Raw genomic sequence first — 25,120 nt, 5'->3', positions numbered from 1 at the left:
GCGAGTCAGACCCCACCTTCCGCTGGATATTTTTTTTTTCTCAACCCGTCGGAGTTACTTTATGTGACTGGTTACCGGTTTTACCTGGGTAAATGTGGGACCTTTTCTTGCTTTTTCCCGCCAGAATTGTGTTGATATTTTGGTTATTATAATAATAATAAAGATTTGGGTCTGTTTAATCGTTAATGGTGAGACATAATAAAGACATGTGGATGATAAAGAGGAACCCTAATAGCTGAAGAGCTTTTGTGCCTCTGATTTCACCGAGATGCATCCACCAAATTTGAAATTGATGGACACTACTAATGGAGTTTGGAGCTGCGGTGAAAGTTCTTTTGGTAAAGGGAAGGAAATCAGTAACAGCATCAGCGAAGGTACAATATTTTATCCAGATTCTACATGAAATTGAGTTGAAATGTGTGTGTTATTGTCAGATAAAATTTAACGGGAACTTTATCTTCGAGTGTAGGTCTCTCTAAGTCGTACATTGTCGTAATTGCGGGAAGGTGGATAATGTATGACAATGGAGCTTGGGATTTCAAGATAGATAATGATAAAATGGGTAGAACAGTTGATTGCTCGAAAATCAAAGGCGTTGACGGGTTAAAAGAAAGTATTTATGCGGAGTATTGTCTGTTGGGAAGGGAAATTTTGGCTGAAATGTCCTATTGGCTTAATGATGGAGAGTGTGATATGGTTGGTGTAGGAGCTGCACCAGTTCAGATAACAGCCGACACTGATTACAAAATTTTCAGGGCTCTTCACCGAGCAGACAAATCAGTTAATGTCTTCGTCACATTTAGAGAGTTTGTCGGGGGTGAAATGATATTTCTAAGGTCGGAACGAGTAATTATGTCGCAAATTAATGCAGCTGACGGTGCTCCTGACAATGATGAAGCTCTACTACAGCTCGTTGAAGCAATTGAAGAATCTTTTGGAGTTAACACAAAGAATGGTAGGATGGGGGAAAATTCGAAGGATCAAGATAAATCCAGAGAACATTTTGATGCAGGATGTGGGATCTTGCTTCTGTGTTTCCGCGTCAACATAGCGTTAGCGAACATGAGAAGGAAAAGATTTGTGGAGGAAATTCGGCGGTGGATAATGGGAAAAATAAGGAAGCTAATGTTGAAGTAGGATGTGGAGTTAATCCGGGTTCAGATGATCTTCCTCAACAAAACTGTATTGTACAAGATAAGGAAAAGAGTTGTGGAGCAGATATGGCAGTGGACAATGAATAGTTTGGTTTGCGTGGAGCAGATATGGCGATCGACAGTGGAGAAAACAAGGGAGATGATATGGGAGAAGATGAAGACGACGATGGCGACTATGACTATAATTACTGGCATGAGTATTGTAGAAATGATTGCGTGACAGATGAAGAAGACGATTTCGAAGGAAGTCCACCAAAAAGAAGGGGTGGTGGACAGAGTGGAAGTAACCGATCTAGGCCGATGAGTGGTAGAGGCCAAGGATCTGGAAAACCAGCGTCTGGTAGAGGTCAACGAACAAGTGCTATGGGCGTGTCTAAAGCAACGAAAAAGGCTTGCATCCGGAGACGTTCCGAGGTGAACACCGATGAAGTAAGAGATATATATGCACTTCTAGAACAGTTGGGTTTGCGTACACCGAAGAAACATATACCAAAGAAGGCGTAGATGTTGTTCATTTAACTCTACCAAAACCTAACAACCAACACAATCGTGTTATTGAAGATGATGATGATTTTGTTGAAAATGTTCGCAGCGGTGACACCGGCAAAAGTGTTGATGTTGTACTGGTTACTCCACCAAAACAATATAACAAACACATCCGTGTGAGCGAAGACAATGATGAGGCAGTTGATCCTCCTATCACCGAGTGTACTGATGATGATTTTGTTGAAAGTGTTCGCAGCGGTGACACCGGGCAAAGTGTTGATGTTGTGCTGGTTACTCCACCAAAACATTATCACCGAGTGTACGGAAGGTCATGATGGAGTAGGGGCTGATGATGATTTTGTTGAAAGTGTTTGCAGTGGTGACACCGGCCAAAGTGTTGATGTTGTGCTGTTTACTCTACCAAAACAATATAACAAACACATCCGTGTGATCGAAGACGATGATGAGGCCGTTGATCCTCCTATCACCAAGTGTATGGAAGGTCATGATGGAGTAGGGGCTGATGATGAGTTTGTTGATCCTCGTAGGTGTACACCTCGAAAACAAAATTGTGTGATCGAAGATAGTGAAGAGTTTGTTGATCCTCCCATCACCCAGTCTACACAAGTTCAGGGTGGAGTATCATTCATGAGAGGTATACAAGTTTCGGAAATTTATGGATATAATGATGTAGATCATGTGTTTGATGAAATGAGGGGAAGCAGTTTCGAGCCGCCGGAGATCGAGTACACCAAGGAGGACTCAGATATATACGTTGGAAGGCTGTTTAAAGACAAAGCACAGTTCAAGTTGACAATGGCGATCTATGCATTAGCGAAGGTGTGCAGGTTTAAGCTGAGGCATTGCAAATGCTTCATCACGGCGAAATGCGTTGACAAACAATGTAGTTTGAGGGGAATGGCTAAGCTACTCGGTGATTCTCCTATTTATATGGTGAAAAAGGCAATTTTGGGACATGTATGCACTTCCGACGTTCGAGAATAGTACAAAAAAAAATGGTACATCAAAAGTGCTTGCAGCTCTTTTGCGGTCGAAATACGAAAGACTCCACTGTGGACCTCGTGCAATGGAACTTCCAGAAGTATTGCAAACAGAATTCAGCTATACATGCACATACTGGAAAGCATGGAAAGCGAAAGAACTAGCAATTGCGTCTGCACAAGGAACAGAAGAGAAGTCTGACAAGATGCTACCACAGTACTTCCACGTACTTAAATACGCAAATCCTTGAACAATCACCGATATTAAAACTGAAGTGGATAAAGAAGGAAAAACAAGGTTCAAGTATGCATTCCTATCGCTGAAGGCATGTATTGATGGGTGGAAGCATCTGCGGAAGGTCCGTGTGGTGGACGGCACCCACATGTTTGGGAAGTATAAAGGGGTTTTGCTTAGTGCCAGCGGGCAAGATGCAAAAAGCCACGTATTCCCTGTTGCTTTCGCAGTGGTGGATAGCGAGAACGGGGTTTTTTGGAAGTGGTTTTTCGAGAGGTTGTCAACTATTGTAGAAGATACCTGTGAATTAAGTATAATTTCCGATAGATGCGCCGTAATTTTTGCAGCTAAAGAGAAATGGTATCCACATGCACACCATGGTATTTGTCTTGTAAACCTTCAGGGAAATGTGTCTGACAAGTATAAAGGGCTGCAACAGAAGGATATGGTCGGCAGAGCAGGGGAAGCATTCAAGGTTTCAGAATTTAATAAGCTCTATGAGCTTATAAAGCTTACGGATTGGAGATGTTGAGATTATTTGGAGAAAATCGACCGCAAGTTGTGGACACGTTCACATTTCGAAGGGAAGAGGTATAACATGATGACTTCAAACATTGCCGAATCTTTGAATAATGCTCTGATTCCAGCGCGTGATAGTCCTATAATGGCCCTGCTAGAGTTTATTCGACGGATGCTGACTAGATGGTATGAGAGCAGACACTGCGAGATCAGTAAGATGAAGGGAAATATTCCAAAGGATATTGAAACAATACTGGTTGAACAGTTAGTTTTGTCTACGGGCCTTCTGGTTTTGCCATGTTTCACTTGGGAATTCGAAGTTACACACGCCCCAACTGGATTCGGTTTCACTGTTGATCTTGAAAAACGAACTTGCACGTGCCTAGAATTCCAGATGCTTGGGTTGCCATGCCGACACGCCATTGTTGCTGCTTCTTCTCGGAAAATGGAATATAGCCTGTTTGTTTCTGAATACCATTTGAAACAAACATGGGCTGAAACTGTAAATGGTATCATACTACCTATTCCAGATCCAAAAGATGTCTTTGTTCCCGCCGAAATACTAAAGGTCAAGCTTTATCCACCAATGACCAAAAGAACGAAGGGAAGGCCATGCATTAAAAGGAAACTTTCAGCCGGAGAGTTTCCGGTAAAACAGTTTGTTTACACCTTCACTAATATTTTAGAAAGGCATACTACACACATTCCAATAATATATACTTTTCTTTTATAGGAGGGGCCGAACAAAAAGAAGAAACCGAACAAGTGTTTTAGGTGTTTTAAGGAAGGGAACAAGAAGACTACATGCAAGGAACCAGTGCCCTGATCTCAATTACGAACTCGTTATTTTGTAACTTGGACCAACCCCTTATTGTTGATAAAAAAAAAGACCAACCCCTTATTTTGGATTTCTTGTTGTTTGTGGAATGATATAAGTTTCATTAAGTAGTAGTTCTTTATTTTCACTTAAAGCATTTTGCGTACTAAAACATGTGCATTTCTTTTGTGCATGAATTATATTGAATCACATTGTGTAGTAAGTTAAACGATAAACTCGTTAGGGAATAGTATTGAGAGGTTACGTTCTAGGGTTTTGATCTTTAGATTTTAGTGTTTAGGGTTTAGGGTTTAGGGTTTAGGGTTTAGTGGTTTAGGGTTTAGGGTATGGTGTTAGGGTTTAGGGTATGGTGTTAGGGTTTGGTACATTCGGTTTTGCGCATTGGGGTTTGGTGCATTGGGTTCATCGAGAAGACAATCTTCGCGTTCTTTGCAAACTTTTGCATAATCTGCTTACAGTTGCAAGTGTTGGTTTAATCCACAAGACACTCTTTCGAAAACACATCCCTCCATTTGTGTTGGTTCCTTACAGGTCCACTCCTTGTTAATACTACTTGTCTGTTAGAATATTTCTCTCTGTACTAGTTCTTAAAACACATCTCCCGATAATAGTAGGGTATCATCAGATATCTTCTCATAATGGCAGAATTCCCAATACTCAGCCTCCCGGCAGAGGTCTAGGCTTTAGTGGTGCAAAGCGTGGCACATAACTCATTTGCAGATCTTTATAGACTCTGCGATACCTGCAAGTCTATGCGTGTGTTGGCTGACGATGGTGGGGTTTATGCTGCGTTCGATTTGTTCAAATACCCTTGGTACGTCGGCATGAGAAATTTATTGTTGAGAAGATGCTTTGAGGAGGGAAACCCTAGTACTCTTTTCGTCAAGGGTGTATAGTATTTCTACAGGCTAGATCGTCACGTAGAGGGACTTGCTTGGATAAAGAGAGCAGCAGATGCAGGATTCGAGCGAGCGTCGTATACCTATGCAATGACAAGAAAAATATTCAGTGACGATGGGGAGTACTTGTCTCGATTTACAAGAGAATAAGTTCCTAAGATCGGAATGGTGGTTAGATCCTCTGAGGGGATATGGAATAGGGATCATAACGATGTGTTCCTCATGAAGAGGCACATGTTCATATCAACAGTCGTTCCGTTGTTCTACAGTTGCCCTTGTTCTCCTATTTTGCAACAGGATTGGGTTCTTTGGCACATTGAGCACAGCAAGGCTGAAGACATGTGCAACCGCTGCTTCTGGACAAAAGAGGTTGCTCTTTTTCTACGTGAAATTCAGCCATGTACCAGTTTTCCGGACTTTGATACTTGGCGGTAAGGGTTCGTCGTCGGTGATAATCTAGGTGTACACTCTTTAGACATATTGTGTACACTCTTTAGACATCTGGTGTACAATGTCTAAAAACTCGAAGGAGATACATTGTATTCAAATTTATGAGGTTTCAATATTTATAATCTAAGAACATCCTATCATATCTGCGTAGGTGATAAACTCGAAGGAGATTTATTGTATTCTTGGTGTCCACTTTTTTTATGAAGTTGGAGTATTTATTTTTAATACACGATTATAAGTTACGAATTTGAAAAAAAACATATAAATAGTAGATGATTTCCAATAATTATAAATGTCAATCGGTTACAGGGCTCATTTCTGATTTTATTAAATAACTCTTCTAATCAGATAAATGTGGGCGGTGGAAACACATTTTAACTTAACATCAAAAGGTGAGATTTTCATTAAATTCTGACATCCCCAATACACATCCATACTTAGCAATCATTTTGTTTAAACGTATAAGTCAACCACGCCATCAGTTACCGGCGAGGGATAATTAATAAAAGTTTTTATTAATTACGGCATTTAATTGTTTAAATGGTATCTCAGCCTTTAACCCTTTCATCTCCATCTCCGCAAACATTTCAAACAAATATTTATCTACGAGATAACTTAAGTTTTACGAATTCTAAACATGGTTTTAGACATCAACCAAGGATCCATGAGCGTAGCTGAATACGAGGAATTCTTCCTCGCTCATGAGATCGTGAGACAAAAAAAGAGCAGTATCTGATTCAACTCGCTCGTGATGGATTAAAGGAAGGTATCCGTGAGGGTTTAGAATCAACAAAGTTTGCAACGCTTGGAGCACTCTTTCAAGAAGTAGCCGAAGTGGAAGAGATTCTGAAGAACCATCGTCGACGACGTAAGAGGAGGAGTGTGATGATCGACCCGGAAGATGAGTACCCCTGGGACCAACCGGAAGAGTAATTACTAGTGTCAGAGAGTGAAGACGAAGAGAGTGACGACGACTGGCTGTATGAAGGAGATACGCGGGGTGAAGTTGATGAAGACGACATGAGTGACAATGCGCTGGTTTCTGGTGAGTTGATGATCTATGAGGACACCGACGAGGAAGGTGAACACGTCGCTGTTGAACAAACCCGTTCCGGCAGCGGCCCTAGCGAAGCAGGTGCTGGCTCCGCCGCATCAGGTGCTACATCTGGCTCGAACAGCACCGTCTTAGGAGACTCCATCGTAGGAGGCTCCGTCGCTGACTTAAGCGCCTCCGGAGTAGCCTCCGTCTCTGGCTCTAACTCAGCCGGATTTGGCTCCTTTGCTGATTCCTGTCCAACGAGCTCAACTATTTTGGACATGATTTCGTCAGGAAGATATTGAAGTTGTGGATTAGCCATATTTGTTTCAACTGTAGGGGTGCTTTGAGTTTTTTTGTTGTCCAATGAGTTTATTGAACATTAAAAAGCAAATTAAATAGAGGAACTAGTATTCGAAGTTGTGTGAATCTAATACAAAATTTATTGTTCCACCAGTATTTGAAACCTAACCCCGTCCCTCAAATAGTTAATGTCACGCTATATATTAGCTCAATAGTTACGCATATTTATATAAAACTTCCTTATAGTGTACGCATATTAAAATATAGTGTACGTATATTAAAATATAGTGTATGCATATTTAAATAAATATAGTACGCATATTTAAATAAAACTTCCTTATAGTGTACGCATATTTAATATAGTGTACGTATATAGTGTACACATATTTAAATAAATAAAGTATACGCATATTTAGATAAAACTTCCTTGTATTCAGAAAATATGGAAACTAAATAACGTACTTCATGTCGAATACAAATAACGCTTCCTTATACAATACTAATGAACCATACTACATAAACCAAAATACTACTGAAAATTATATCCCTTTCAGGCCGAAATACTAATAAAATAGAAAACCTTATCCGCTCCCGACATTGATACGACCTCTTCTTCCCCTTCGAGTTGAACTCTCCGCTTCGACCCCGTTAATCCACTGTGGATGTCCAATAAGGGGTTCATCACCTTTAAGAGCAGTAATCTCCCTCTGAAGAATGAGTGTCTGATAGTTAAGGTTGGGGAAAATAATTTTCTTGTCAGCGTCAGATTCACGAGCCATAACCACGACTTGGTCATAAACCAACCGACCAAAGTCTATCAGCTTGTTTCTGACTTGTCAGGGAACTTATACTTCTAGCAACTCAACCGTCACGTCAGTCATTCTAAAACCACTTAATGGCAGTTAGTTCGGCGAACCACCACGAAATCGGTCTTAATGAGCCTGCAATGATAAACATCGAAATACATTTGGGCCATACTTCTAACCAGTATCGGTTCAAACTAAAGGTAAGAGTAAAGGTAAGAGTAAAGGTAGTTTGGTTGAGAGTTAAGGTTAGAGTAATTGCTTAGGTGATATATTTCAATAAAAATGTACACAACTTCATTTATGGCTATCAAACTCTAACAGTATATGTAAAATACAATATGTGAATCATCTTTCTCCAATTTATTAGGGGTGTACGTGTCATCATTGGATGTGTACATTACATAATAAATTTGACATTAGTTGGTAAATGTTAAATTTAATTCCACGCTTACTTTCACCCTTTTTGTCATAGGAGGCTACGCAATATCAGAACTGCATTTACTGTTTGGGAGTGGGTGGTAAAATAACTTTTCTATTTAACTCAGACAACATTATCAACCTCCTAACAAAGCCATTTTTCACCGAATACGATGGCAGGTCAACTTCTTCGTAATCTTCTCGACGAAATTATTTGCAAAATAATTGGATTGGTTGGGGAGGATTCAATTTGACACCTTGGACTTTTCTTGCGTGCTGGGAAGCGCGGATATGCCCTTGTCCATGAACCCTCGGTCTTGCATACGTGTAATGTCACTCCTATACTTATAAACTTAGAAATCCGCTTAGGTGGAAAATTCCACGAGTTCTTTCTCAAGTGCGTTAGTACTGCAAATATAGACGCCGTCTACTACGAAGGTCTCTACGCAGCAACATTTTATGTGGAGCATGCCATCAAAGTCTTGGAACCAAACGTCCCAACGCACACATTGTCAACGTTGGCCATCGGTGTTTTCAACGTTTGTCTTGGTAAAGATAAAGAAGCTAGTAAAGTTTTTCTGGAGTTCGCTGCAATTCATGACGACCTTACGTCAGATGCCATATTGGAACTGGCCGATGAGCTTGAGTGGAGATTGACTCTATTCCTGGCGCCACATTTAAACAGCTACGCTCTAACCTTCAAATTTCCTGATGATGAGGTCATCAAATCGCCAAAGTGCCTCTATTGCCATGATTACACAATGAACCTTGAAGGTTCCTGCAAAAACTGCATGCTTTTTTGGATCTGTTCCAATATTGCTCACATGCTCTAAAATCTCCCTTCGCTATGTTTTCTTGTTTTCTTTTTTAACACCGGCTATGGTTATGTTGGTTTATCTATTTTCTTAACAAATCCCAGTGCATTAACCAAGTGGTGCACATAATATTTAGTATTTATGTACATGGATGCTGGTGTCCGTGGATGTGGTGTACACGATTATCCACATAAACATGTATTCAGTATTCAAGTACATAAACAACTGTCATCAACTATATTGTGGGTTATCTATTTTCTATACAAAGCGCAGCGCATTAATTGGTGTACCTAACGACGTGTGTAGACCATTTAAAGGGTATATTACGACTGTTGTACATGTATATAAGTGTATATGAGGACTGGTGTACATGGATATACGCGTCCATGAATAGTAGTGTACAACAATTAAAGTGGACATGACCACTGGTGTTCATGGATATTGGTGTACATGACCACTAGTGTACACATATATTGGACAACATGGCTAAGGTTGTACATCGTAATAAGTGTCTATTACAACCGGTGTACATGGATCGATATATGTACATGACTATTGGTGTACATTGAGGGCTTGTGTACGTGATCAAAAAGTGTACATGACTTCAATTAACAATAACTTCAAACACTCCTTAATTTAACAACAATCTGAAGCACGAAAATTACAACGACATAACTGACAAACACACTAAACCTTGAAGTTAAAACCAATGATCCCTCCCAAAACAACAAAAAATCTAACCGACGATGCCACCAACACATTACAAAGCACCGAACTCCTCTCAGTAAGTACCAACACTGCTCTCTTCAAAGCTTCACATTCTTCACTTTTGTCATTCAGCTGTTCAACAAGATCATTCGAAATTTGGACATGCGAGTTCTGGTGTGGCTGTTTACTTACTTGGTTCCTCAGCTTGGAGATCTCCTCTTTTTGCTCATTAATTATATCCCTCGCTTCAAGTAAAGAAAGGTGTTGCCATCCATGTGGTGGTTCCAGATCAAACCACTGAAAGAAATCGCACTTAACATAGTCCCGACCAACTCGCCGACCTCTGCAACTAAGGAATCTCCGCCCGGGGTTTTTACGCGTCCACACCCTCACAGGATTCGCCGTAAGGTTAGAGTCGCAACGTATCCCATGCTTGGTTAAGGATGACGAAATGATACTCTCGGAGTTCGCAGCCACAAAATTTCCACTCTCTGACATTTTCTCCAATAACTATGAAGATCTCTTAATTTTCAATCTCCCGAACCCTAGATCCCCTTTTAATCGATTTACTCATTTGTGGGGATTAAATAGACGAACCGACTAATGAGACCAATTTAACACGATTTATAGTTAAAGATATATAATAATTTTAAAATTTGAAACTAAAAAAAAAACAAATAAATAATTTTCAAATTAACATAATGTAATTCTAATAAAAGACACTGTGTTTGACATATCTCCCGAAACCGTTAATCCCCTTTTACATTTGAAATTTACTCATTCCTGGAGATTAAATAAACAAACTGATTCAAGGGCCCGTATTGGAATCTTCACTGGAATCAGAATCGGACTTGTGGTGCTTCTCTAGGTATTACTGATAGTCTTTAAGATCAACCTTACTGTCCGACTCATCATCACTCTCTTCGACCGGATCCGGAAGAGACCACTCACTTTCGGTATCAGCAGAAGTCTCATTTTCTTGTTCAACATCATGGTCTTCGTCTTCTCGGTCGTCGTTATGATTCTTTTCGGTTCTAGCCTTCTTCTTCGGCCGCCTTCCCGATTCGTCTGATCCGGAATCATCGGATTCTGTGTCAGAGCCATTACTGTCACAAGGGCTTTCACCTTCTTCAACATCCAAAGCTGCCTGCATAATTTCATCTATGGTCGAAAAGACTGTTGTTCCGATCCCTGACCGTATGTCCTCTCGTAAGCCATCTCGATACATCTTTATCAATGTAGCTTCGTCGTGTTTGTCAAGCAAAACCCCTCCCAGAAACTTTGTATTATATTCTCGCACAGAAGTGTCTCCTTGATTCATTTTGCCAACGAAAACGTTGGTCCGGTCTAATTTTGTTAAAGGCATCAATTTGCATCATTTTAATGTTGTCAAGCGACCATTGGGAACCGAGAAGGCATCGTTAGGCGGCGTTTCGTTTATGAACACTGTAATAATGAAATTGTTTAACTGTTCGAGCATGATATTTGAAGAAAGGTGACCGTTTATAACTTAGAGAGCTAATTAAAGTAAGCTGTTTGATCTCATCACACATTCTAATAATCTCATCATCCATCATGACATCATTTAAATTATTTTAATCAAACATAACAGAACACATTAATTAAACACCGGGGACACATAACTAAACATCGAACATAACATCGAACAGAACAAAAAACATTAATTGAAACATAACAGATTATTTATAAAGAGCACAACACCAGGGACACTTAACAGATTCCTTGAGCAGGTTTATCTCTTCACACATTTCCTTAATCTCATCCTCCATCTTCATTCGGCTCTTCGTCTGGTCAACAACTTCCTCCTTCAACTCTTCCAACTCTTCTTCAATAGCATTGAAACAACGATGTCGAATGTGGAACCCATCATCCTGAAGAATAAATATTTGGATTGGGTGGTTAGTGAAACTAGTAAATGCATATAAGATTATGAACTTCGTAATATCACCTCAAACTCTTTGCATTCGTAGTAACTCATTCCTTGCTCGTCGGTTCCCAATCTGATAGGTCCACCGCAGGTACACTTTTTCGGTATTTTATGGTGAGCATAGAGAATACACTCACGCCAATCCGCATCCCTTCTGTGTTGCTTCATATCTGCGTAGTAAGGATCCGTCATTATAATTTGCGAAGGGGCTTTTGAATATACCTTATGGTGTTTGTTGAGAATAGAAAGCATCATCGTTCATTCTCTTTAAATAGGGAAACAAAGTCGACTTTTCTAAATCCTAACGGTAATATTGGTTATCAATCTCTCCCAACGGCTAGATATGTTTTGAATATCACCTAACGGCTCTATTTGTTTTGAATATCACCTACACTATTTAAAATTACATGTGCCAACTGTTATTGCCACATATCACTCCTAAAGACTATTCTCCTTATAAATCTCATTTCTTTTCCTTGTAAATCTCCTTAAATCTAATTTCATTTCCTTATTTCTCTAATTTCATTCAACATGTGTACATCTACACAGAACGCATGTACACCTAAGACAATTCTCCTTAAAAATCTTATTCCATTTCCTTATTTCTCTAATTTCATTCAACAGGAGTACATCTACACCTAACACCTAAAGCCTGTACACCATTCAACAGGTATACATTTTAATATTCGAGTATTTCTCTAATTTCATTTTATTATTTCTGTAACTGCGTTATTTTAAAATTAAAAGATCTTGCAGTTGAATTATTATTGCATGTGCAGCTGCATTTGATTGGTGTACGCATGTTATTTTACATACGGTCTAGAACTCAAAATAGTAAACAGCAATACAAGATTATAATAACACACCTTGAGTTCATTGGTTAACTAGGCAAACACAGCCAACGAAACATTAAGTCCAGACACCATTATAACAACACACCTTAAGTGATCATGCATGCGGAAAACGTTTTGGAAAACTGACAGGTGAAAGAGAGAAACTTCTACTTCATTAAGCCCTCGTTTGCAACTCTAAAATCGCCAACGAATTCTTCGTAGCAGTTCATTGCATACTTCTCTCGAAATCTGTCAACAATTTTGTCCGTAATCAGACTCATCTCCTCCTTGCCATCACCATAGGAATGCATCTCAATGAACTTAGCTGCACATGTCCCGCAGTCGCCAGTCTTTCTGTTGTGATAGATCCCTACAAGGCGACTCCACGAGTAATATCGCTGTCCTTCCTTCATGTGGTGAATAGTATACCCCACGTACTGTTCCAATATATATGGTAAGGAGCTAAGCAGCGGAGCCATGTGTGCATCGACTTCTTCTATAGTTCCACTGTGCGGGATGTAAGAATCAAGGATCGTCACTTTCTCGGTGAGCAAGTTAATACATAGACCCACCCAATGATCTGCACCCCACATCATTGGAGCGTACTGTTGAGATGAGATCAATATATGGGAAGAGAAAGACATGAGGAGTTGAGTATGATGAAGAGGCCGTACATGGCGTAGTAATACTAGTTACCCGAGTAACTTCCAAAGGTTAAACCAAAGTTACCCTAGTTATCCTAGTATACTAGTTATACTAGTTACCCGAGTAACTTTGGATGAAGAAGAGAAGCCGTATTCCCTTTGCTAAGGCATCAGACCGTTGCAAGGGAAGAGGAGGCGCGTGTGACAGGCTGGAGAAGAGCTGGATAAAGCAAAAGGAGCTTTATGCACAAGGAAGAAGCTCACTGGATGGTTTGAATTAAAGCAAACCTTATCTCTTGTAATAGTGCCTCTTTATGAAATCCTCATCCTAGTGTTGCCTCCTCATATATATTGTAAACTCTTATCAGATTAATAATTAAGAATTTTGAGATTATCTCTCTAGACTCTCTCTCTTGTTCATGATGATTCTTAAATACTCTTAAACATGATTACTACCTAATCTCTCTACAAATCTTCCATTAATCTTCTCTAATCTACCTTTAATCTCTCAATACCTACTCTATTCTCTAAAATCATATGGTATCAGAGCAAGGTTGGCTTTGGTATTGAGAAACCTCGTTCCATTTCTTTCTTTCTCTAGCTCTTGTGTTCTTGTGTTCTTGCTCTTGTGTTCTTGAGTCTTCCGTGAAGCTGTGTGATAAAGTTGAGTCATGTGGTGCTGTGCTTTGAGTTCGTGTGTTCTTGAAGTCTGGTACTATGTGTTCTTCAGCTGAGTTGCCAGTTTTAAGCTTTCTGGTCATTTCTGGGTCAAGCAAGAGAAGATGGAGGGAAACAACTTCAGCAAGCTAGTTACTGTCCCGGTTGCGTTGAAAGGTGGTTCAAACTACCTCTTGTGGTCTTGATTGGTGAAGACTGCTATTGGAAGGCTAGGGCTGTGGAACCACATCACTGATGATGGTCCGAAGCCAGTGGCCAAAGAAACTGAAGAAGATGAAGAGGAAAAGACTCTCACCAAAGCTGAAGCAAAGAAGTGGGTGCAAGAAGACTTGATGGTGTTCTCCGTGCTGCAAGGATCTCTTGATGTCCCTCTTCTTGAAGCTTACAGCTACTGTGAGACTCCCAAACACTTGTGGGAGACCCTCTTAAAGACGTTTGGAAACGTCTCCAACATCAGCCGTGTGTTTGAGCTGAAGAGAACCATTAACTCCATGAAGCAAGATGGAGGAGAGCTCACCAAACACATGTGAAAGTTTGGATCATTATGGTCTGAACTTGAAAGTCTAAGACCTAGCACCACTGATCAAGCAGCTCTTATGGAAAGAAGAGAACAAGATCAAGTGTTTGGGTTGTTGATAACATTGGATCCTTGCTACAAGGATGTCATCAAACACATCTTGAGATCGCCTAACCTACCATCCATGGAGGAAGTATGCGCACAACTTCAGAAGGAGGAGGAATCTCTTGGCCTGTTTGGAGGCAAGGGTGAGCTCACTATGGCGCATCAAGCTGAAGGAATGCAAGCAAACAAGGCGGCATACAGAGGCTCATGAAGGAAGTATGAAAAGTATGAGGGAAGCTGTGAGCATTGCAAGAGGACCAGTCACAAGAAGAGTGAGTGTTGGATCTTACATCCTCACCTCAGGCCACGCGAGTTCAACAAGGATAGGGAAGCAAAGGCTCATCTTTCTGCTGAAGCAAATGGTGCTGGTTCATCCGGAGCTAGCTCAAGCGCTAAGGTGGGTGAAAGTGAAGGTAGAGCCTTGGCATCTCATCAACTAATTGGAAAGGGTATGGATCAGGAGGTATTCAAGAGAGCTGACCTTGAAGCCTTCTTCAAAGCTTTTAAGGAGTCAGGTAACACTCTCGGAAACACCCTTGGATACTCATATGCTGCTCATACATTGCCTAGTACTACTGATAAGTTACTAGACATTTTTAAAAGCTCTTACACTGCTGCTAGTAATCCTAGTAATACTGATAAGTTACTAGACATGTTTAAAAGCGCTTACACTGCTACTAGTGAGCCGAGTATAACTAGTAAGATGTTAGGATTACTAGGAAACCTGATAAAACAAAATGAACCATCAAGGACTGAGATTACTAGAAACATGCATAAACCTTTGATCATTGATTCTGGTGCATCTCATCATATGATTAGTGATAATAACCTGATTAAAGACATAGAACCGGCTCATGGACATGTTATGATTGCTAATGGAGATAGAATTCCTATTAGAGGAATTGGTAAACTGAAATTGTTTAATAAGGACTCTAAAGCATTTTTCATGCCTGAGTTTACTTCTAATCTTTTATCTGTCAAAAGATGCACCACTGATCTTCAATGTAATGTTATCTTTAGTCCTGATGATGTTAAGTTTCAGGATATTAAGAGCAGTAAGTTGATTGCGCAAGGAGCAACCAAAAGAGACCTTTATATGCTTGAAGATCTTAGTCTCATCTCTAGTTCTTGCTTCTCATTTAGTTCTGTCTCTTCCTTAAGTAAAGATGCATTGTGGCATGCTAGACTTGGACATCCACATGTTAGGGCTTTAAGAATTATGTTACCAGGTGTCATGTTTAAAAATAATGTTTGTGAGGCATGTATTTTGGGCAAACATTGTAGGACTGTGTTTCAAAGATCATCCACTATTTATGAGAATTGCTTTGATTTGATTCACTCTGATGTTTGGACTGCACCTTGTTTATCTAGGGATGATTATAAGTATTATGTCACATTCATTGATGAAAAATCCAAATACACCTGGTTAACACTCATTAAAACAAAAGATAGGGTTCTTGATGCATTTAAAAAATTTCAAAGCTATGTTACTAACCATTATCATGCCAAGATTAAGATTTTCAGGTCAGATAATGGTGGTGAATACATAGGCCACACATTCAAAGATCACCTAGCTCAACATGGGATTCTACATCAGACTAAGCTATCCTTACACTCCACAACAGAATGGAGTTGCTGAAAGGAAGAACATACACCTCTTGGAAGTGGCCCGTTCAATGATGTTCCACAAGAGTGTCCCTAAGAGATTTTGGAGTGATGTTGTGATGACTGCTTGCTATCTGATCAACAGGATACCAACCAGAATCCTAGAGGATCAGTCTCCATTTGAGATACTCAACAAGAGTCGACCAGTTCTGGATCACTTGACGACATTTGGGTGTGTGTGCTATGTACTGGTGCCAGGAGAGATGAGAAACAAACTTGAAGCAAAGAGCACCATGGCTATGCTTATTGGATATTCCACATCTCAAAAGGGATACAAGTGCTTTGATCCCACTGCTAGAAGAGTCTTGGTGTCTAGGGATGTGAAGTTCATGGAAGATAAATGGTATTATGAAGAGAAGAATTGGGAGGATCTTGAAGAGCTTTCTCAACCATCAGATAGAGCTGTTAGTTTGAGAAACATACTAGAAAAACTCGGTATTGGCGTGTCCCAGGATCAGAGCAGGCGTGAAGAGCCTACTCAAGTGGCCGCTGAAGAACCATCCCACTTTGAACATGAGGGGGGGGGGAAGTGAATCTGAAGCTGAATGGTTAAAAGATCAAGGCTCAGAAGAAGCTGGAGGTCTAGAAGATCAAGTCTTAGATTCTCCTATCCAAAGTGGAGATGAATCAGTAAGAGAAGTTCAGAATGAAGGTCATGAAGCTGGAGAAGAAATCCAGATACAAGAAGAAGCTGTTGAGGAACAAGTAGAAGTTCCTTTGAGAAGAAGAACACGGGTAAGGAGGGATGCTTCCGAGTGGGCAAACACGAGAAACTGGGTAAACACGAGAGTGTACTACAATGCCCAGGCTGTGGAGTATCCTTCCCAAGCTGTGTGCTAATTTGCTGAGTTTCCGGAAAAGCACTACTCCTTTATGGTAAGCTTAGATGAAAGCTATGTGCCAAGAAGCTATGAAGAAGCAATGCTGATTCAAGAGTGGAGGGATTCAGTCAATGATGAGGCTGATGCCATGATTATGGAGCATTTAGAAGCTTAAAAGAGATTTCATCCGATCTGACCATTAGAGGTCGATACGAAGAAGAAGAAAACGATCGATGTACATCCTGTACCATCGATCGATGTCGAGACGCGAGATGCGCGACTTGGTTCCAGCCGACTTTAAACCCAAAGCTTCACCAAATTACAAGATTACCCCTGACGAGTTTTTAACCTAATAGTTATATACTTGCCTAAGTGTTAGGAGGCAAGAGGAGAGCTTTTAGCCACCATTGTATTCTTACTTTCAGGAAGAGAGAGAGAGAGAGTTTTAGGAGAGAAAATCATAGAGAGATTTGTGATTGGAACTCCATTGATTCATCTATTCTATTCTATGCAGTTTTTATCTATATTTTGTGTCATGAATTGCTTAGCTATGTCTGAGTAGTTTACTTGTTAGAGGGACTAGCCCCAACTATAGAATTTCTGAATTGTGATATTCATTGATTGATTGTTCTTAATGCTTGTTTTAGCCTTGCTAACTAGAACATGAACCTAGGAATTTGCATGAGTCAAGCATCCTTGATCATCCTGTCCTGAATCTAATCTGTCATGCTAGGACTGCTAGAGAGAGCTAACCGCTGATCTAGGAGACTAGTGAGCATTATCAACCCGTGCCTAGGGCTTAGCTAGAAGCATCGATCGATATTGTCTTCTGACAATCGATCGATATTTGCGAAAGATGTATCGATCGATATCCATATAGGATCATCAATCAACACTTTCTTGTGATCAAAAGACGACCGCTGAGATCCAAGATCTAGTTAGTTAACCAGTGAAACATTGCCATCGCTGATCACTATGATTAAGGAGTTGAGCTCTAATATATCATGCATGCAACTGTTAGGCATCTATAGGATTATAATCTCCAACACCTGAACAGAAACCATGCATCTAATATCTTCCAATAAAGTTACACCCCCAATCATCTTGTTAGTCGAGCAATAGACTTGCTCAATTAGGATTGCTATTTACTTTTAAACCCATAAAACAACAAACACCTAGAATTAATAACTTGACTAGATTTAATAGGTTCCCTAACTCCTTGTGGATTCGATCCCTAAGTACTGCAACTAAACCTCTTATTTGAGAGAGTAATTCACTCCTTAGGGTAATTTGAGTGGTATCAGGTGGTGACACATAAGACTGAGGCCGAACTAATAAAATATTCGAATACAATGTGAGCTCAGTGCCTGATTTTTCTGGTTGCAGACAATCCACAGCAGCGTTGGGTGTACGCATACCCTGTAAGAAAACCGTATACCACTTATAAAAGTGTACACCAATTACAAACCAACCTAATAACAAAACAAGAGTCACAGACTTAACCTCATCGGCGATATTTTCATCGAATGGTAGACTACGAGTGTTGTGATACTCGTTTTCAAAACATTTCTCCCTCTCAAATAGCGCTGGGGTGTCTCCTTTGGTTGCATGAAAAAAGCGGTCGGGTCAGAACATATAAAATATCAGAATATGTTCAACTTAGTTCATGATCACTTGGGTGTACCACTTCAGATGTGTCGTTGCCGTCTCCGGAGCGAAGTGCATAAGAATGTTTTTTCCTTCCTGGACTACTAGCCGTCGGTTTTTTTTTTTTTTGCCATACGGATTAGCGACCGTGTTCGTTTCCCACCACTGAACTGGAACTTAGACGGTCCATGATTATCCTCGTTCGCCTTCCTCTTCCGGCACTTGTTGATGGTAGCCTCCGGCACCCAGAAGCGCCTACATATATTTTTCTCCATTTCACATAACTGGTGCTTAAACTCAGTCGACAGCTTTTTCAACTGCTCAGCAAACCACAGCTTCAAATCTTCGTGTGTACACCCGCCTGTTTGAGGAGGTCCCTCTGGTCCGCCATCTCCCGATGATGATTCGTCATTGCAAATAACAACCACAGGTTTGCGTGGACGTAAATTCCGGCGGTGGACGGTTCCACCACCAGGTTTCTCGTCCTTAAGCACACGTCCACCGGTTTTTTTCCTCTATCTTAGGGGCAAATGACCTGTCTCCACCTGGGAAATCTTCAGGTTTAAATATTTCTCCACTACGCATCATCTCAACCAAACGAGTTACTCGGTCATCTTCAACCTCCTTCAACCACATATGTTTTTCTCTTTCAGGAATCAGGTCCAGGTGTACGGATAACTATTGACAAAAATAATAATTATTTTAATAAAATTGCAAAAGGACAATGAACCTAATAAATCTATTTTCTACTATCAAGGGAGAATGAACTTACAGTTGCATCTGCTTTGACGACAAGAATGTCCTGTACACTGAGGATAGTAACAGTATCTTTGCAAGCTGTAGGGTCCTCCAAGAAAGTTGCAGAATCTTACACAACACCTGAGGCAAAGTTTCAAAATCGAACAACTAGAGAGCTAGTGGAAAGCCATAGCAAGCTGTTGTCTGTTGAGATAACCGGACCCGCATTGCTTGCACTGGGTCTTTTATAACTTTACTGACTGGGGGAGGTAAAAAACAAGGTAAGGTCGCCAAGAACGATTCTCTACCCCATGGATACGCCAAGAAGCTTTCAATGTCGCCGAGCATCTCGACATACCTCGGGGTGATTTGAGGGTTTTGTTATTGCAACACACAACCCCGTCCACCAAGGCTATTAGAGCCAAAGGAACACATTTCCATCCAGCTAGGAATGGATTCCGCAGCATCTCAAGAACGTGACTCACGGTAACGGTACCCAGTGTTGTATCAAATATCTTGTTCCACATTGTAGAACCTGGGACTTCGTCAGCCTCAGAATCTCCAACATCGAATGATCCGCAGTTTAAACCAGTGACGGCGTGGATGTCATCGAGCGAGAAGCGTAGAGGATGACGACCGAAGGTGAACCAAAGTTCAAATTTGCAGATCATAATAAGCTGACGGCAGAGGAGACTACCAATGAGCTTTGTAGAGTTCTGGCAGCGGACGACATGCAGCTGAAAAAGCTTGCCAAACTGAGAGTGGAGCAAAATGCCCATGTCGGGCAAACCTTGAAGACAATCCGCCACAGCACCGATTACGTTTGCCTTCGAGTAAATGTTCAGACGCAAAGCAGTTGGGTAAGAATTCACAGCAAAAAGTTTCGAAGGAAATTACGACGCCGAAGAACCGACGCCCCCCCCCCCCCCCTTGGGGCTCTACTGGCTAAGATCCCTCTGCGGTCGAGTCCATCAACGATCCCGCTTCACCCGCGTCGGAGTCAGAAACTAAAAAAACAGAAAAAGATAAATAAAAAAGATGAGAAAAGAAAAATTAAGACAAAAACTTTACAAAAACTTTATTCTACCCATAATCGAGACTGACATGCAAGGAACCGGCGGCATACTTGAAAAAAAATCAATAAAGGAGCAGACGAGCCTGGGTACCGTTGATCTTTCGTAGGTGGGGGTGTTTCTGTTTTTCGCTCCTCGATCTGGTAGGCCGCCGCACCAACTTCTCTGTTTTCTCCGCTTCCAACACCATACCCGTATAATATAAGACGATTTGCCGCTCTCCGAGCTGAAACAGAGCTCACAGCCGCGAAAGAGCTCTGGGGATTTAGAAATTCCACGACTAACCGCTGCAGCGAGGAGAGAGGTGTGAGAGCGAGAGATAGAGAGAGAGAGAGACAGAGATAGAGAGAGAGAGAGAGATATAGAGAGAGAGAGATATAGAGAGAGAGACAGTAAAGGTGTTTAATCACCGCGGTGGTTTACCGCCAATAACAGGTCAGTCAGTAAAGACGACGAAGTTAATGGGTCGACGGTGTTGGGAATCGAGACAGTCTCTCACGTGCAAGGATTCAATGGCGTTTTTGTGATTACAGTGGTTGACCAGGGTGTTCGGCGTATTTTACACGTAACTTGCACAGGCTCGCAAATCGCCGCGACCCATTACACAAATCGCCGCGACCCATTACACAAATAAAAACTTAACGTGACTCGAAACCTAAATTGATAACTCGGCTGCAACCCACTTTCCCAATTTTTTCCTTGAAATCATCATCAACGATAACTTTACTTTTTATTCTGTGTAAAAAACAGCAAACATAGTCATACGATTTTTCTGGGTTTGACCTATAAAGATGCCAAAGTTAAGAAATTTTATGCTCTTGGGTAAGTATTTCTTTCTATTGAATTGTCATTTTTTAAGATTTCAATTAACACTCTTCCCAAATTCGCAGATAAGATTGGTGACGATCATGATCCCACTAGTTCCCGAGTCCATTCATTTTTGCAAATCATGTTTTTAACATGTGTTCTCTTTTTACCTTAGGTATTGTTTATTGTTTTATTGTGAATTTGGTTTGGTTAATATGTTTAATTGGAGAAAATAATAATATTGTGTTTAATTGCTAATATATAATTTTTTTAAATGTGTATGCTTTTACTTTTTTAAAAATATGTAAAACTATTTAATCATTTTGATAAATATTTTCATATTTTATAAATATCTTAATATTTTTATAAATATTTTATTCAATCATAAAAAAATTATATTATATTTTAAGAAAAATGTATATTTTACATCACTCATATCTTTTCAAATCTTAATATATTTTTTACTAACATTTGTATTAAGAAAATTAATGTGCTCCTGCATAGCATGGGCCATAATACTAATTTTTTATACATCTCACCCTCTCTACATTTTTTTTTTCAAATACCCTTTCTACATAAGTTTAATAAATTTACACTACACAAAAGTCAAAAAGCAAATGATAGTTTATTATAATAACAGCTTAAGCATTTTAAGAAGAGAAACACAACCGAATAATGAGACATGAAATAAAAATTGATTACCTATTGAATACAAATAAATAAAAAAGATAACATGTTTATAACAAACAATATCTTATAAGCTCTTTTGAAAAACCAATATTTTGGAGGTGATTGGTTGGGCTTTATTTCCTTACTTTAGCTTTATTTACTTTTAAATCACTAAACTTTATCAATCGTGTTGTAACTCTATTTTTAATAGTTAAAACCTAAATCAAGTTTCTATAAACTTTTACCAATCATGCTTTACCTTTATTTTTAAAGTTACAGCAAAAAAAACTAAAGCAAAATTTTTTTTAATGTATTTTAGGTAAAAAACCTAAAGTTTTCTTTTATAGGCTGTAGAATCTGTGAAATAAAAAAATTATCTATAATATCAAATAAATTAGATAATCATAATTAAAAACATCTATAAATATTTAGGTGATGATTGGTTCGACTGTGGCTGTAAAATTTTAAATGTAAAAGTTTAGCTGTAGATAAATTGGTTGTAGCTGTAAAATTGTTACTGTAGATTATTTTTGCAGAAACTTTTGCTGTAGTTAAATTTGTTGTAGCTGTAAGCTATAGGCTGCAGATATTTTAAAATAAAAGATGTGAAATATGTGATGTATATATAAAATAATTATTATTTTTATGACTTAAAATAATTTATATTAATATTTTTTAAAATTATCAAAGTATACTGTTATTTAAAATGTGATATGTAAATAATATTTATTATTTAAAATATTTCAATAATTTAAAAGCACCCAAAATTAGAGTAAAATATTTATAGATTTTTTTTTATTATGATTATCTTATTTATTTGATATTATAGATATTTTTTTTATTCTATAGTTTCTACAGCTTATAAATGAAAGATGTAGGTTTTTTTAACTAAAATACATTAGAAAAATGTTTGCATTATTTATTTTGCTGTACCTTTAAAAATAAAGCTAAAGCATGATTGGTAAAAATTAATAGAAATTTGTTGTACGCTTTAACTTTGAAAAGTAAAGGTAAAGCATGATTGGTAAAGTTTAATGATTTAAAAAAATAAAGCTAAAGTAGGTAGATAAAGCTCAACCAATCACCCCCTTAATTCAATTTTGAGTGTTGTAAAAATTACTGAAATATTTTAAATAAAATATATATTATTTACATATCACATTTTAAATAACAATAAACTTTGAGAATTTATAAAAAAAATATTAATATAAATTATTTAATTGATAAAAATAACTATTTTATATATACATCACAGATTTCACATATTTTATTTTAAAAATATCTAAAGTCTATAATTTACAGCTACAACAAATTTAACTACATCAAAAGTCTCTGCAAAAAAAAAATCTACAATAACAACTTTACAGCTACACCCAATTTACATACAGCTAAACTTTTACATCTAAATTTTTAGAGCCACAATTGAACCAATCATCACCAAATTATAAGTTAAATCACAACCGCTCATATATGAAGTATATATATTACATTTAATTTGCAGCAAAAAAAACATTACGAAGTCAAAAAGGACACATGAAAAATAACAGAAACAAAGCAAAGTTATCATAACAGAAAACATAAAACTACCCTTTTTGGCAAACATAAAACTAACTAATATAGCAACAAAAATTATAATTAGTAACTAAAACCACAATCTATATAAGGTTGTTACCCCCAATAGTTAATTAAAAAGTAATTCTATATTTCACAATAAAATGTACTCCCTCTATTCGGTGAATGTATATGTTTTGGAAATTTATTTTTGTATAGTTTCTATAAATCATTTTTTAGTTAATAATAAAAGATAATTAAACTACAAAAATAATTAATCCTATCTAAAATCGATACATCACATCCTGCGCGTACGCATAGCGCGGACCTACCCTAGTTTTAAAATATATTTAAGTATAAATACTATACTGATGCAAAATTAATAAAATGTGAATTTTACTCAAAACGAGATATGCAATATGTTACAATTTAACAAAGTTACTAAGGGCATCTCCAACCATGACACCAAATTTGGTTTTGAAATAACTCCAAATTGGTGTTTTGATGTCATTATTGTTTTTGCCATCTCCAACCAAAACACCAAATATTACACCAAAAATGATATTATATATTATTTAATATTTTTAGTTTTAATAATTTTTATATTTTTATTATTTTGTAATTGATAAATAATTATTTTATCACACTTAGATATTATGGTTGTTAAATTTGTATAATTTTATGTTTATAAATTATTTAAATTTATTATTTTTTCTTAACAAAATTATACTTTTATGTATTTATTTTATATTAAAAATTATATTAAAAATTACAAACAATTAATTATGAAAATACATAAAAATAATATATTTATTTTATGTTTTGAGTCTTTATTTCAAATTAATATGCATTTTAATCTTATCACCTTATATTATAAATTTCTATATTTGATAAAATACTAATTAAAATTTATATTATTAAAATAAATATAAAAGTTCAATGAAATTTATCTTTTTACAATATAAAATAAATAATAATAATATTTTAGTAATTTTTATTTGAAAAAGAAAAAAATTAATCATGTTAAAATAATTTAAAAATACAAATAATGCATCATATTTCTGTTTAATTACAAATTTGAACTAATTAATAATAATTAAACTATATTATTAAATGAAAATAATAGTATATATATATATATATATATTAAATAGTTGGTGTAACACTATTCACTCTACACCAAATTTGGTGAAATTGTATAATTTTTAGTGTCCCATTGGAGATGAAACTACAACAAATTTGATGTTTTGGTGTCCCATTGGAGTTGGTCTAAGAAAAAAAATGAATCTAGATCATTTAAAATAAAACAAACATATCAAGAGATACACCGTCAAAATACAAAAAAATAGCCCCATTCAAGTTATCTCAAAAACCTGAAATTTATTTAACCTCAACGAAATTGAAACTCAGCATCATAATCAAGGAGAAATTTTATGTTTATCACTTTCATGGTACTACTTTTCATCTTTGCCACCACCAAAAGGACATTTTCAAAAATATTTTCTTTATTAAGTGACAAAAGACTCTTATACCCTTGTTATCTATATATATAATAAATTATTATTTAAATAAAAAAATTATGTTTTCGAATTATACTTTTTCAAATTCGAACTTTTTTATAATTTTTTTTTTGAATTTTTTAATATTTTTATATATTTTTTTAATTTCTTATGAAAATCGAAAATTATGTTTGAAACTATTTAATAAATTTTTTTTATATTTTTTAAGTATTTATTTATATATTTATTAGAATCATA

General features: G+C 37.7%; 1 protein-coding gene across 1 annotated transcript; it reads right to left on the bottom strand.

Annotated features, from left to right (window-relative positions):
* Positions 1–9,646: 9,646 nt before the first annotated feature.
* On the bottom strand, positions 9,647–10,165 carry BNACNNG33480D. The gene has a single exon (XM_013809834.2). It carries the CDS (start codon positions 10,163–10,165, stop codon positions 9,647–9,649), a length of 519 nt encoding a protein of 172 aa, XP_013665288.2.
* Positions 10,166–25,120: the final 14,955 nt, after the last annotated feature.

Source organism: Brassica napus, chromosome C3, assembly GCF_020379485.1.
Source record: "Brassica napus cultivar Da-Ae chromosome C3, Da-Ae, whole genome shotgun sequence".
NCBI classification, from domain to species: domain Eukaryota; kingdom Viridiplantae; phylum Streptophyta; class Magnoliopsida; order Brassicales; family Brassicaceae; genus Brassica; species Brassica napus.
Note: the sequence above shows the minus strand (reverse complement) of the source record. Positions and strands in the feature narration are given on the sequence as shown.